The 14,753-nt window shown below is 35.8% G+C and overlaps 2 protein-coding genes across 2 annotated transcripts; one reads left to right on the forward strand and one right to left on the reverse strand.

The window, feature by feature from the left end:
* The first annotated feature begins 29 nt into the window (after positions 1–29).
* On the forward strand, positions 30–5,820 carry LOC121986303 (lysine-specific demethylase JMJ703-like). The gene is made up of 9 exons (XM_042540182.1): positions 30–295; positions 1,757–2,223; positions 2,579–2,650; positions 2,738–2,815; positions 2,920–3,417; positions 3,741–3,968; positions 4,086–4,247; positions 4,380–4,748; positions 4,826–5,820. Exons 2-9 carry the CDS (start codon positions 1,816–1,818, stop codon positions 5,270–5,272), a joined length of 2,262 nt encoding a protein of 753 aa, XP_042396116.1. The 5' UTR covers positions 30–295; positions 1,757–1,815; the 3' UTR covers positions 5,273–5,820.
* Positions 5,821–9,384: 3,564 nt separating this feature from the next.
* LOC121987122 (zinc finger MYM-type protein 1-like) lies at positions 9,385–11,910 on the reverse strand. The gene has a single exon (XM_042541021.1). It carries the CDS (start codon positions 11,908–11,910, stop codon positions 9,385–9,387), a length of 2,526 nt encoding a protein of 841 aa, XP_042396955.1.
* Positions 11,911–14,753: the final 2,843 nt, after the last annotated feature.

Below are 14,753 nucleotides of genomic sequence, written 5' to 3' on the forward strand. Positions count from 1 at the left end.
ACTTGTATCCTGGTAAACAGCGAAAACTCTTCGTTCCTGCTTCCCTATTTTCCACTCAAGTAAGCAAGTTACGTGTCTCTCATTAAACCGCTCGTTCACTTCCGCGCAGCTCGCCGGTTCCTCTCCGCTTGCGTCCGAGTTCCGGCCGTCCCCGTGTGGCCACTTCCCCGACGAGGCGTCGACGTCCCCGTCTCTGCGCACATCTTTGGAATTCTTTCTCCGCAGATTCCTCTGCACCCTTCCGTGTCCAGGCTATATCTGCGCTCTGGATTGATCTCCTCGCTAAGACATCCAGGTAAGTAATTTCACCTTGTTTTTCACCTGTATTTTGGTTTCTGAGCCCTCTGGGCAGTGTATATTAGGGGTTGGATTGTTCAATTTTGTATTTCTCATTATTCATTGGTTTTAGGGTTTGAATTTGTGTTCATCATTGAACTGCGTCTACTCAGGGCATTTTACTAATCTCTGGGATATTCTGTACCCGAAAATTAGTACGATTCTATTATGGTCTCGACGGATCGAGCACCATATACAGCAATAAGGACAAGTTGGCTAGAGTCACGGTGAGTTGAGTGGCCAGCAGCGGCAAAGAATGGTAGACGCCGCGGGTGTCAGCTGTGGTGCAGTGTGCTGGTGGAGGGGATCGATTTTTGTGGGAAGGCAATAGAGAAAGAGAGAGAGATGGATACATATGTCGAGAGATCTAGAGAGAGTCTGAAATTAGGGGTAGAGAGACAGAACGTGAGAGGGAGAGACAGCAAACAAATAGAGAGATCAAGAGAGAGAGAGAGGGAAAATAGAGGGATAAGAGGGGATGGCGTATACATCATAGATAGTTGAGGAAAACAGAGAAACTAAATTGTTGTTGCTTTATTTTTCTGATGCTTGATGCTACATCATGTTTAATTTTTATAGATAAAAATCACAACTCATTTTTGGTTGCTTGGTCTTCCTTCAACTTATTTGGTAATAATTTATTTGCAAGTCTTTGCATTTTTCCATCTAGGCTAGCTCTACAATGATAGTTGAGTCTTTGCTGAGTCCTTTTCTTATTTCATCCTTCAAGAGCTTTTACTCTTTCAATTTATCTGAGTTCAAGTTACCTAGTCAATTTGGCAGGTCCTCATCTTCCAAAAGTAGGTAACCACTTTCAGTCATTGAGACCAATTCCCTTCCCGCCCTCGATCTTTTGGGGATTGGACTAGGTTCATAACAGATTATGGTCTTCATTAACTTGATTATAATCTTCACTAACTTTCCACTTCACTTATTCTGCTAAAAGCAAATCTCTCTTTCAAGGTGAAAAGTAAAAGCCAATTTGATAAGCATAATTAGATTTTGGCTTCAACTGTTTTTGAATATGGCATATGATTTATAAAACCTTGCAATTTATCCTCAATTCTTACTTGTATAAATTGATCACAGTTTTGGGTCAATGGTTTTAATTTATTGAAGTTTTTTGGAAAAATTCAGAGGTGCCATCATTTTCATAATTCTGAGTTAGCATTTTTTGCTCCCCTTCATAAAACTATTTACAATTAGTTTGTTTGTCCCAAAAAATGCTCAGAGGTATTTTTTTTGTGAAATCTATATTTGCAATATACATAAATACTTGCTCTTACTGTGATTATAATGCATGTTGAATGATCATTGATCCTCCTATCTTGAGTTTATTGCTTATCTAGTTTCATAAACAAGATTTTTATGATTTTGAATGGTATTACTGAAACCTTTTAATGAATCAATGCTTATGCAGGTTATGTTCCCAATATATACCTATGAAATTTTTACCAGTATGAAATTCTTCTGGTGTCAATGGGAACAAAACCTGTAGGCGGACATCTTGATTATGTTACTGGTGGAATACCCCCAGTTCCTCCTGGTTTTCCATCTCTAAAGTTTGTAGGGGTGCTTGCTGATGATGCTACTGATGGAATACCTCCAGTTCCTCCTGGATTTTCTCCCCTAGAATCTGTAGAAACACATGTCGATGGTGCTGTTGATGGAATACCTTCTAATCCTCCTAGTTTTTCATCGCTTACATCATTCACCTTAAAAAGGGCACAGGATGACAGGGTGGTTACTCCAGATACTTCTTACAAGGGAAGGTGCAGTATACTGGATGAGAAGCATAGGAGTTTGTTTCATCATAGACCCTGGTTAAATTACAATGAGTTTAATAATCGTTCAGATCAAGAGTTGGGCCACAAGTTGTTTGAGCAGGTCGGTAGATGCAAGATATGATGTTGATAAACTAGAATTATCTCAACAATGAACCTGTTATAAAGTGCCCTTAGTGGTTGAAAACCTTGATTTTTCCCTTTTTCTTTTGTAGAAATCTAATTCTGTGTAGGCTTTTCTCTTGGCTTTTACCTACTTGATTATATCAAGGAGGAGGGCGTCCTATTATTATTGAGAAAAAAATGAAACATCTGGTAGGATAAACAATAGATGACTCCTGTTCTTACTGCTCTAACTTGGTAGCTTGCTCAGAGAATCTCTATTCATTGACGTGTCATCAAGAGTTTATTTACAGCTTTAACCAGTTCACTTGTACTTTTTTTTTTCTGTCTTCTAGGATTTGCTTTCAACAACATGCCTGCCTAAAGGGGTTATTCGAGGATGTAGCATATGTAAAACATGTCAAGAGGTAGTTTGATATCTTTACCTATATGCTTGCTTCTTTCTGCTTGTCTAACACTCTTGTGCATATATTGATGGCCTTGTCTCATAACAGGTCACAGCAAGATGGCGTCCAAAAGAAGCATGTGAGCTTGTCCTTGATGAAGCTCCGGTATATTATCCTAGTGAAGAGGTTTGTATTTTCTGTAATGGAATCCTAAAACCTGTGTTGGTGATTTAGTTATCTGAACATTTCCATGTATCTAGTTTTGGCTGATTATGTTAGCTTATTCACAGGAATTTAAAGACTCCCTGGATTATATTGCAAAGATACGTCCAATTGCTGAAAAATATGGAATTTGTCGAATTGTTCCACCATCGTCTTGGAGACGACCTTGTCTTCTCAAGAGGAAGAATCTGTGGTTAAATTCAAAATTTTCTCCTTGCATCCAACATGTGGACAAACTTCAAAATCATCATTCATCAAAAATCAAAGGCAACCATGGTATTATGAGTACAAAAAGGCAAAAATTTCAGAAAATAACTGATAGCATTAGTGAGATTATGCTAGAAAATAATCAACTTAGAGATGGCAACAATTGTAACAAGTTTGGCTTTGAACCTGGGCCTGATTTCACTCTAGAATCATTTCAGAAATATGCAGATGATTTCAAAGAGCAATACTTTCAAAAGGTCATAGAATTAGATTTAACAAGTGATAAACCGGGACCACTAGTACAGGATATTGAAGGTGAATATTGGCGGATCGTAGAGAGACCAACTGAGGGGATTGAGGTGCTTCTCCAAATATACAATATCTAGTTCCTTTATTTCTTATAACAAGCTATGGTTATTTTTTTTAATGCTCTTGCTTTAGCATAAAATGGTCGATGTTCTTGAGCTCTATTTTCTCAATAATTTCTGTTAGCAATGAGGTGTAAGTTTTTTGTTTATTTGTTGATTGAGTTTTTATAATATGGACTCAATTGACATACCTGCTGATTTTTTATTCCTGATATAAGAAAATTTTCTTTATCAAGGACATTAAGAAACATTAAATCTTGCTGAATTTGTCTTCTGAGTGGTTTGCTTCTACATGGTATTGTTCATTCAATTAGGTGCTCTATGGTGCTGATTTGGACACAAGTGTTTTCGGCAGTGGCTTCCCTGAAGCATCAACCTCTTCGCAATATGTTAAAGTTCAGGACCAATATGTGAATTCTGGTTGGAACTTAAACAATTTGGCCCGTCTTCCTGGTTCTGTCCTCTCCTTAGAAAGCAAAAATGTTCCTGGTATTATTGTACCATTGATAGATGTAGGAATGTGTTTTTCCTCGTTCTGTTGGGTAAGTTGCTTGTTGTCAAGTATACTTAATGCTTTTTTTTTTCATCCATTAATGTTATCTTGTCAAGAAACAAACTTCCTCTATCCCACGTCTTATGTCTGTTTCCTCTCCCCACAGCATGTTGAAGGCCATCATCTATACTCGCTTAAGTACTTGCATCTCGGTGCCCCCAAAATTTGGTACGGAGTCCCTGCAAAAGATGCTTCCAAGTTGGAAGATGCTATGAAGAAGCATCTGCCATATCCATTGGATGAAAAACTTGACTTGCTTCACAGTCGTGTAAGTGCTTTTTTCTCTCCTTTTAGAATCTTCTATAGCTTTATCATATTTCTTGGCAAAATGATTTAGATAGCCAAAATTTCTCACGTAGTGATTATCAGTTATGGATTTTTATTCTTCTGGATTTTGTAGGTGACCAATTTATCACCCTCACTCTTAAGATTGGAAGGTGTACCTATTTACCGGTGTGTTCAGAATCCAGGAGAGTTTGTTCTCACTTTTCCTAGAGCTTATCACTCTGGTTTCAGTTGCGGCTTCAATTGTGCAGAAGCCGTAAATGTGGCTCCTCTTGATTGGTTACCCTATGGTCAGAATGCCGTAGAACTTTACCGTGACCAGAGACAACGTTTATCCATATCTCATGACAAGCTGCTGTTAGCAGCTGCAAGGGAAGCTGTTAGAGCCCAGTGGAATGTATTATTTTTAGGTGAAACCAATTCTGAAAATACAGGATGGAAAAACTTTTCTGCTTTTGATGGAGTCCTTACAAAGTCGCTCGAGGTTATCTTGACTCTAAGCCTAACAGTTGTTACTACTGTTCCTAAATATACTTATCTAGCTACTACTTTGTTGGTTAGGCACGCATTGAGATGGAACGCAGAAGAAGAGAATATCTTTGCTCCTCTAGATCGCAGAAAATGGATACCAACTTCAATGCTGAGGGAACAAGAGAATGCTTTATGTGCCACTATGATTTGCATCTTTCTGCAGCATTTTGTTTATGTTCACCAGACCGGTTTGCTTGCCTGTTCCATGCAAAGAACTTATGCTCATGCTCTTGGAGTATGAAGAGATTTTTGTTCCTCTATGAGATCAGCGAATTGAATGTCCTATTGGATGCTTTGAGAGGGAAGTCGAGTGCAATTCATCGATGGGGTGTCTTTGACATGAAGCTAAGTGTGAGTTCTTTGGTCTCTGAAATGAAAAAACAAAAGCTTATAATTATGACGGATGAAGAAGGAAGAGGGAAGGATCATGAAGAAGCACATTCTACTCTTCAACCTAGTTCCACAAGAAGTATCTGATTGTGTTGCTTATCTTGCAAGAAAAAAATGCTAATGTCACTGCTAGCGGAAAAGGGTATCCATGTCTTGTTCAGCGTTTGCATAATTGGGCATCTGCAGTATCGACATCTACATCTCATTTAAAAGGAGGCGTGGGAATTGGAACTGGTGTTCTGTAGTTCAAGTCATAGGATGGAAGGGGTAGAAAATGGGGGGTGGTTCCTCTAGTCCGCAAAGGCTAGACCAATTCATGATCTAGCCTTTGCATTGATGGGGGCAATGGGCCTCCATCTATTAACAGGTGGAGGTCATTGTCTCTCACCAATCCCCTTATCCCGGTTCAGGAGTGGACCAGGACAAGGGGACCAGAGGATCCGGTCTCTAGAAAATGTAGTAGTTACTTTCTCCAATTCAGCTTGTTGTACTCATCTTCTCCCCCATATCCTCGCAAGTTCTTAATATGTCGATTATATATAGCCCACAACAACTTCACATAGCACTTTGCTTCTAACTTGTTGATGTTTGACATTGCTAGTTTGATTGATCTACTTAGCACTATAGTTTAACCATTGCTTCTATTTACTCTTCGTAGTGCATCGATCATGTGGTAGGTATCCTATCCAACTTTAGGACCGCTATGAAGGGAATGAGGGTTAGACCTTCATAGTGTTTTGTATCATTTTTTTGGGACTAAATCGCTAAATGTAGTACTAACTTTTGAACAGAAGCCTTTGGGTTATTTAATATGAATGCCAATCTATATATTTGTTATTAAAAAATAAAATAGATTCAATTAATAATGACCTAATTCTAAATTTAGTCAAAGTTTTCAAATGCTTAGTTCAACTAAAAAAAACAATTCATATTTTAATGTGAATTAAATGATAGATAGTTGGGAATTACCACCTTATTGAAGGCGCCATTTAGTCGGTTACACGGCTCCTTTTATATCCCTCCCCTCTCGAATCTTGATTTAACCTAAAGTTCGGTTAACCTAAACTGTGGAGATCAATATGGATAATGCACCTCGACCATTTTTTGGTTGAAGTTCCAAATGGATCACAGCTATGTGAAATTTGGTGTGCAATGTTGAGAGTAGGATAAGCTATCTATGGTTTTGCTGGATCAATGTGTTTGACAGAAAAGCTGAGTTTAAACTTTTGTATTGACTCCATTTGTTGTGTCAAAACTGGACTCAGGTAAAAGCTTGATTAATGAAATTCAAGTTTATGTATAGTTGATTAATCCTTCTCATAGACAGATAAATTTATGGTTTGTAGAACTATTTAACTGACTTTGTATAGTTCATTAACCGATGTTATTGATAAAGCCGAGGTAAATATCTCGGCTTATGTGCTAGTCATTATTCCAAAGGTCAATAGTCATCCGTGATTTACCTTCTCCGTGTTGACTTTGGGACGGGTTAACGGGGGTGCTGGGGGCGAGCGTATTCGCCTTTTGTCATAATTTACCGATGTTATTGGCGCACATATTGGCCTCATGTTAATTAGATTTGCAAGCAAGCTGATAATAGTCTCTAACCACGTTAAATTTATTGTTTGTAAAATTATTTAACTATACTTTTGTATAGTTCATTTATTGATGTTATCGGCGTCCCTTTGGATGAATCTAGTGGCTAGCGCATGAGGTGTTATCATCATGAGCTCTGGGATTCGAATCTCGGTAAAGGCGAGGTAAATGCGCCCCTTATGTGTTAGTCACTATTCCAAAGGTTTGTAGTCATCCATGATCTACTTCCTCTGTGTTGGCCTTAGGACAGGTTGACGGGGACGTTGGGGGCGAGCCTATTCATCTTTTGCCACCGTTTACTGATGTTATCGGCGCACCTATTGACCTTAATGCATATTAATTAGATTTGCAAGCAATCTCCAACAGTTAAATTTATGATTTGTAGAATTATTTAACTATGACTTTGCATTTACAGATGTTATCGAAGCACCTATTGGCCTTAATGCATGTTAATTAGATTTGCAAACAAGCTTATAACAGTCTCCAACCTTGTTAATTACCTAAAAGAGTTTCTCTACATGCTTGATAAACTTTTAAGTGTAGTATTCTTTTTCATCTATGTACATGTACAATATACGTTTACAATATAGCCAACTTTATTTTCTTTACCGATTAAAGTGTAATTTGAAATTATAAATATGTGTATCGGTAGATTATTAATCTTTACCTGGTTTATGCAATCACTACAGTACTAATTAAAATATGAAAATATATCCCTGACTTACTAAATAGTATGATCTTATGATCATAGTTGAGTCCCCATAACAAGAATTTATTTTGCAGGATCTAGCATCAGAACGAGATTTAGTCGATTTTGTTCTTTGTAACTTGGTGCTCTACCTTATGGTGATGAACTTCCTCGGCTAGAGGGTATTCTTCCTCTTTCATAATTTAAATCTTAGCAGCCTTTTTGTTGGACTTTGCTACAATCTATGATTGTCGTTATCAATGAACAAGTCGTGTTATCTTACCTATTTAGCAGGTAAGAAAAATGTACTTCTGAATTGGATTTGAACTAATTGTTTTTGCTTTGTGTTATTGTTTGATGAGCAACCTGTAATTGCATTCTCTCTCTGCCCTTTTCGTCATCATAAATAAATATTTCTTGACACGATAGATGGGACTTGAGATATTATCATATGAGATTTTGTGGTCAAAATTTGACATGTCCAAACATGTCCTCCTCCATACCTTGATCACCTACACTAATGACCAATAACTATCAGTAATTTATCTCCTCCATGTTGATCTAAGGACGGATTGACGGGGACGATAGGGGCGAATGAATCACCTTTTGCCACATAAACAAATATTTCTAGTCAATTATACAAATTAGATTGTTTATTAGTTAATCATGATTTTTTTTAATCTCTGCTCCTAAATATTATTATATTTCATCCCATTATATATATATATATATATAATTTTATTAGATTGTAATTAAGTATATTTAAATTATCTCAATTATAAGATTTAATTAAAATTATTAACTTTAGGACTTAATTTTATATTATAAATAAAAATTTATAATAAAATAATCTTTAAATTATTTTAATGAAATAATTCGATTAGGATTTTAAAAATGATGTTTGGTTATCTTATTTATGTTGGGAGTTAATTAGAAATATTAATTTAAGTTTTGATTGAAACTCCTAAGTTATTTTTCCCTTTATCGTCACGTCTTCTCCTGCTGTCGCGCTTGGGGGTCACTATTCCGGATGACCGCCTGTCAATATTTATTAAAGCTTAAGAAGAGAAAATTACGTTTTTAGTCCTGTAACTTACACTTTTTCCAATTTTAATCTTGTTATGAGTCAATTTACATTTTTAGTCCTGTAACTTGGAATATTTTCTAATTTCAGTTTTTTTCCTCTAAAATTGAAAATTTTCAACGGAAAATGATGAGTTGTAAATTAAATTTGAGGATTTTGATTTTTTATGACTCATGTGCTTTTTATATTCCAACCACAAATTAGACATTTTTCGTAAATTTACAAGTTACAGGATTAAGAACGTAAATTAACTCATAACAGGACTAAAATTGAAAAGGATATAAATTACAGGACTGAAAATGTAATTTTCTCGCCTATAAGAAATCACATGTTCCAATGTTTGGCTACGACCGCAAGCACCAATATATGCGATGGAATCGTTGGAGTGATTATTCAATAGCATGGGACGCTTCAAAAGTTTCCTATGGTTAAAGAGATCGCTTCCAGAAACTCTCCTCTTTTGCAAGTCCGCGAAATCTCTCCCATACGCTCCCCCTCGAACGCAACGAAGCTCGCAACGTTTCCTCCCCGGCGAATCAATCGCAAAATTAACCACATAGTCGAGAACTAAATAGCGACTCCGACCTCTGTACGCGAACTTCCAATCAGTGCCGGACCTGTGATTTTGGGGCCTGAGGCGAGGACAAAAAAATGGTGCTCTCAAAGTTTGGCATTCATATATTTCCAATCAATGTAAATATAACAATATTTTTAATTCTAGAAATAAAAGATAAAAAAAATATCATCCAAAACAATATGTCATAAGCAAATATTAATATAATCAAAATGATCCAACCAAAATATAAAATTCATCTTCCGGACCAATATATGTCACTTGAATATTGCTCGCCTCGCAGTTTTAGAAGCAAAAGTATTGATTAAGTTAGCATAATCAACTTTCTCAACCACTTTTTTCTCGATAGATAGCATAGCCAAGCCATTTAGTCTTTCTTGCGACATAGTTGATCGGAGATAAGTTTTGATCAATTTCAACTTGGAAAAACTCCTTTCAGCAGATGCAACTGTAACTGGTATAGTCAGCAAAATTCGATAAGCAATATAAGCATTTGGATAACAACTATCCATTTTCTTCAAATAATTCAGCACATCAATCGCTCTTTTTGATTCTTTTGGTAATGAGTGTCTTAACAACTTTAGTTCTAAATATAAATCTGATCCATCAACATCAGAGTGTCCATCATGTGTTAAAGACTCTTGAAGATTGACACATGAGTGTAAGAGACTATCATCATCAATATACTTCAATCTCTCCAAACTAAATAAAAATCCAACTGTTTCTTCATATTTTTGAAATTGTTCAAACCGAGTTTGAAGTGAAGAAAGAGCTTGATCAATTATAAATAGGAAGTAATTAACTCGAAAAGATTCTTTAGGAGACTGGGTTACCTCTTCACTATTGATCTCATCAAATTGTCTCTTTCTTCGGATGATGCGTTTTTCTCGAAAAATAGGTTCAATTCCCATTTCACTTGCAATATGTTCAGCTTCAATTAATGCTTGATCAAATCCAGATTCTCTAAACTCTTGGAGAGAAGAAATAAGTCCTTTTAATTGTCTAATAGCAATATCAATATCCATATTTTCTGCTTGGAGAAACTTACTAACAATGTTAATCTCATATAACAACTTATACCAAATTACCATTCCAAACACGAACTCAAAATTCTCAAGTTCAAATGATGCCAAACCCTCAGCTTCACTCTTTATTTTTGAGTCATCAGAAATGTTTGCCAAATCAATTAAAGCATCTCGTATTTTCGAAGTTTGATCTTTTATGGGCTTCATGCTGTCAACATGGCTTTCCCATCGTGTCTGTGATAGTGGCTTGACTGTAAGACCTTGCACATGATCTTTGAAGATTTGCCACCGCTTGGTAGAAGAAGAAAATAATGAATATATGCGTTGTATTACACCGAAAAAGGACATTGCTTTAGGACAACATTTCACCATATCACATAATGTGAGATTAAGACTGTGACATCCACATGGAGTGTAGAAAGCTCTAGGATTAATTTCAAGTAATCTACTCTGTACACCCTTATGTTTTCCTTTCATATTAGATCCATTGTCATATCCTTGACCTCTTATATTATCAATGTCAAGTTCGAGATTGTTCAAAATATTTTTAAGCTCTGTAAAAAGCCCAAGTCCTGAAGTTTCATTAACTTTCAAAAATCCAATCCAAAATTCTTCAACCACTATTGCATTTTCTGAATCATCCACACATCTAATTACAAGGGACATCTGCTCCTCGTGACTTGCATCTGGAGTGCAATCAAGTATGACAGTGAAATACTTTGCATGTTTAATTTTTGCAACAATTGAACTTCTTACTTCAGCCGCCAACATCTGTATCAATTCATTTTGGATTTTGGGTCCAAGATAAGTGTAATGAATCTGTCTTTCTTGAACACGCCGAAGGTGCTCCTCCATTATTGGATCAAATTCAACAATCATTTCAATTAGCTGCAAAAAGATTCCATTATTCTCAACATAAAGCTTCTCATTATCTCCCCGAAGTGGCAAGTTATTCTTCACAATTCTTTGCACAACTGCAATTATTCTCTTCAATACTTGTTTCCAATGTTCTCTCTCCTTGTTAATTGCTACTTGTATATTTTCATCAATTGTCTTTTTCTTTCGAAGTCTTCTTTCTAATTCAATCCAACTAGTCATGCAATCAATATGATCTTTACTAGTTTCATGAAGACTGAGACATCGACTGATATTCTTCCAATCTTTGTATCCTTCGTCAGCTAGATGACCAAGTTTCATTGTGGTTCTTTGAGTCTTGAATAACTTACAACAGAAATAAAAGATCTTGTCCATAGAAATAGAATACACTAGCCATCTTCTGTCACTTTTCTCACCATTTGGCAATTGCCTCTTATAATGTGATGGATTGAAGTGTCTGCCGGTGTTATCAAGAGGAAACAAAATATCATCATCTTTTCTAGGACCTCTTTCAACTAGAAAATCCCTAATATTTTGCATTTTGTCCCAATTTCCTGGATCATCAACATTTAAAGGGAACACGATCTCTTGATTTATATCTTCATCACTGTTATTTTCAGGCATATTGACTTCAACTTTATCATTTCCATATTGTTTTTGGTCTTCATTTTGAAGTTCATTCAATTCACTATGTTTCTGATCATGCAACATATTATCAGTGTCATCCTGATTCAGTTGTTCAGCTACTTCTGTTTGCTCTGCTTTTTGGCTGTTAGTGAAGTACTTATTAAGACTTCCTACTTGGCTTTGAATTAAAGCTTCTTCCTTTTGTTTTTTCTTCCTTTTTTCTACTCCAGACAATTGTTTTCTTATAGGAAACATGTTTGCTAAAAGCCTAAATATTAATCTGCAACAATAGTTCATAGATTAAAATAGTTCCAACATTTAAATGCATAAAAAATTCACCAAATCATAATATGTGTAAATATCATCCTGCTAAATCATACTCAAATTTTTATCTAATATTAAAAACTATGATGGACTAATCATATTCTTCGAGCACCCCCATTCAACCAGTAAAGAAGCAAAATAAAAAGAAGAATTGATAGTAGATTCAGAGAACTAGAGAAGTAAAGTGTCATCTCAAGAGAACATAAATAGAACATACTATTGTATCTTCCTCTGTCCCTTCCATTGTCTTTAAAATCTGCACATACTCTCTAATCTCAAGTCCTAATTTATAAAAGTCATGGTAAAAGAGACATTGAAGAGAAAAACTGGATGCACAATGTATCAGAACCACTAGAGTCGAGATGCAAGATTTCGCATATATTGTTATTTGTTAAGTTGGAAACGTAGAAAAATAAGCAAGATGCCACTGAAAGTTGAAAGTTCGATGCCTATATATTGATTATGAAAATTGTTAATTTAAGTCATGAAGATAGTAATTTTCATCAAATAACTTGCAAATCAAATCATTCATGAATAATATTTATATTTGCCATTTTTCTTATTTTTTGGCAGCCAGCAGTCTGTCTTCCTTTTCCAATAGCAGCACCAAAAAGGAAAATTAAAAAGAAACCTTGAAATGAACAAAACGGAAAATTTTAGGGCTCTGAGAAATTTACTTTCAAGCATAGTACAAGATTCAGCAAGGACACAAGTCACACAACTCACCGATCTTAAGAAGCAGGAGAAGAGATGATCAAGAACAGTGCGAGCGATTAAGTAACTGCAACTCAGATCACACCACTGGAATCTTTAAATTTGATTGGCGCAAACTGCGGGGGAGGACAAGCCGTCAAGGTGAGCGAAAGATGAATCAGCCGTCGTTGAGTCGCCGATGGAAACAGGAACAGTGACGTAAGTCGCAAAGGTAGGGCTGATGGCAAAACGACAGAGGCGGCTTGCAGCACTTCTGCTGCCGTTTGGCCAAGGGGCGAACTGATATGCGGAGAGAAGAAGCAACAGCCGACAGCGTTTAGGGCAAGCCGGCAAAGAAATTAAAAATAAAATTAAATTAAAACAAGCCGGCGAGGAAATTAAAAATAAAATAAAATTAAAATAACAACAGGACGTTTTTTTTTTAAATTCGTAGACTAGTGTTGATATGCTGCGCATATCATATTTTTTTTTATTTTTTTTTAAATTTGAATTAAAAAAATTAATACTTCTTTAGATAAATCCATAATACATAAATATATCCCCTAAACATATTACAATACTCCATAAATATTTAAATTTATTTCATTTTCAATTTTTCTTTTTACTAAATACTATAATCCAACTAGAAAGTCTAGATAAAATCTTTAAAAAAAACAGCTTAAAAATTATAACCCAATTGGGAAACATCACCCCTAAAATAAAATTTTAAAAGAATATTTTAATTAATTTTTTTAATTCAATTTTTTTAAAAAAAATAATAACAGACAAAATCTACTTATTTTTTTAGACTTTGAATTTTAAAAAAAAACCAATATTTTCTTTTATATATCCCTAAACCATGAATACATCCCCTAAACACATTACAATACTCCGTGAATACTTAAATTTATTTATTTTTTTTTTTATTTTTTACAAAATACTATAACTCAACTGGAAAATCTGAACCCTAGAATTAAAATCTTAAAAATAAATATAGCTTACAAATTATAACCCAATAGAAAAGCCTCAACCCTAAAATAAAATCTTAAAAAAATATTTTAATTATTTTTTTTAATTCAAAATTTTAAAAAATAATTAAAAAGAAAAAAAATTAAAGCTAATATCCTGCGCGACGTGCAGAGTGGCGCACTGTGCACGTCGCGCATGATATATCATATATATATTCCTCGAGATATATATATATTATATATATTTATTTATTTTTTTAAATTTTGGTGCCCCTGAAATTTGGGGGCCCGAGGTACTTGCCTCACAACTTCTATTAAAGGTCCGGGCCTGCTTCCAATAAACCAAACCGATGCCACAATCGTGCGCCGTCGACGACATCCGAACGCCACCTAAATCAATTCTAGGCTGTCGGACAAGCAAATCTGGCACCTCCCCCGCCTGTGGAACAAAAAGAAACCCCAATCATGAGCACAACACTGCCAAGACAACCCTCCCCTCGCAGAAAGAAATACCGCAATTGAATCATCCATACCTAACTCGACCACACTTTTTCGCAAAACACCGAATAAGAAAGATCAAAGCCCTTGACACGGGATGAGAGCAGGAGCGATGGCAGAAAGCGGCGATTCCGGCGGTGCCAGCTCAAGCGAGGGCGGAGACTGCGAGTGGCGACGATCATTGACTGCGGAGAGGCAGAGTGCGTCGGTGGCAGGAGCTCATTCGCCGCAGCGGGTGCCACGTGACGAGGCGTCGTCATCGGAAGTTGATGGAACGCAATGGCACCTCGGTTTATTCAGTTTATTCGGTTTAAATACCGAACCAACCAAACCGATAAAACATCGGTTTATTCGGTTTTTAACCGAAATAACTGATTTTTTTGGATTGGTTTGGTTCGGTTTGATTTGATTCCAATTTGGTCTAGTTTGATTAGGTTGGGTTCCGATTTAGTTCGGTTCAACTCAAAATATCGGTTTAACTGAATTTCGATTTTCAAAACCGAAACTAAATTGATTAAACAGATTAAACCGATGTTTCTATAAAAAAACAAAATTTTGAATTAACCTAACTTATCTTTTAAGTTTTATCGGTTCGGTCGGTTAATTCGATTTAAC

This window comes from Zingiber officinale, chromosome 5B, assembly GCF_018446385.1.
Source record: "Zingiber officinale cultivar Zhangliang chromosome 5B, Zo_v1.1, whole genome shotgun sequence".
Taxonomy (NCBI): domain Eukaryota; kingdom Viridiplantae; phylum Streptophyta; class Magnoliopsida; order Zingiberales; family Zingiberaceae; genus Zingiber; species Zingiber officinale.

Coding starts and splice junctions, on each gene's coding strand:
- LOC121986303 (XM_042540182.1), top strand. CDS start 1,816: ATGGGAACAAAACCTGTAGGCGGACATCTTGATTATGTTACTGGTGGA. Junction 4,248..4,379: donor TTGACTTGCTTCACAGTCGT/GTAAGTGCTTTT, acceptor TGGATTTTGTAG/GTGACCAATTTATCACCCTC. Junction 4,749..4,825: donor TCCTTACAAAGTCGCTCGAG/GTTATCTTGACT, acceptor TTTGTTGGTTAG/GCACGCATTGAGATGGAACG.
- LOC121987122 (XM_042541021.1), bottom strand. CDS start 11,910: ATGTTTCCTATAAGAAAACAATTGTCTGGAGTAGAAAAAAGGAAGAAA.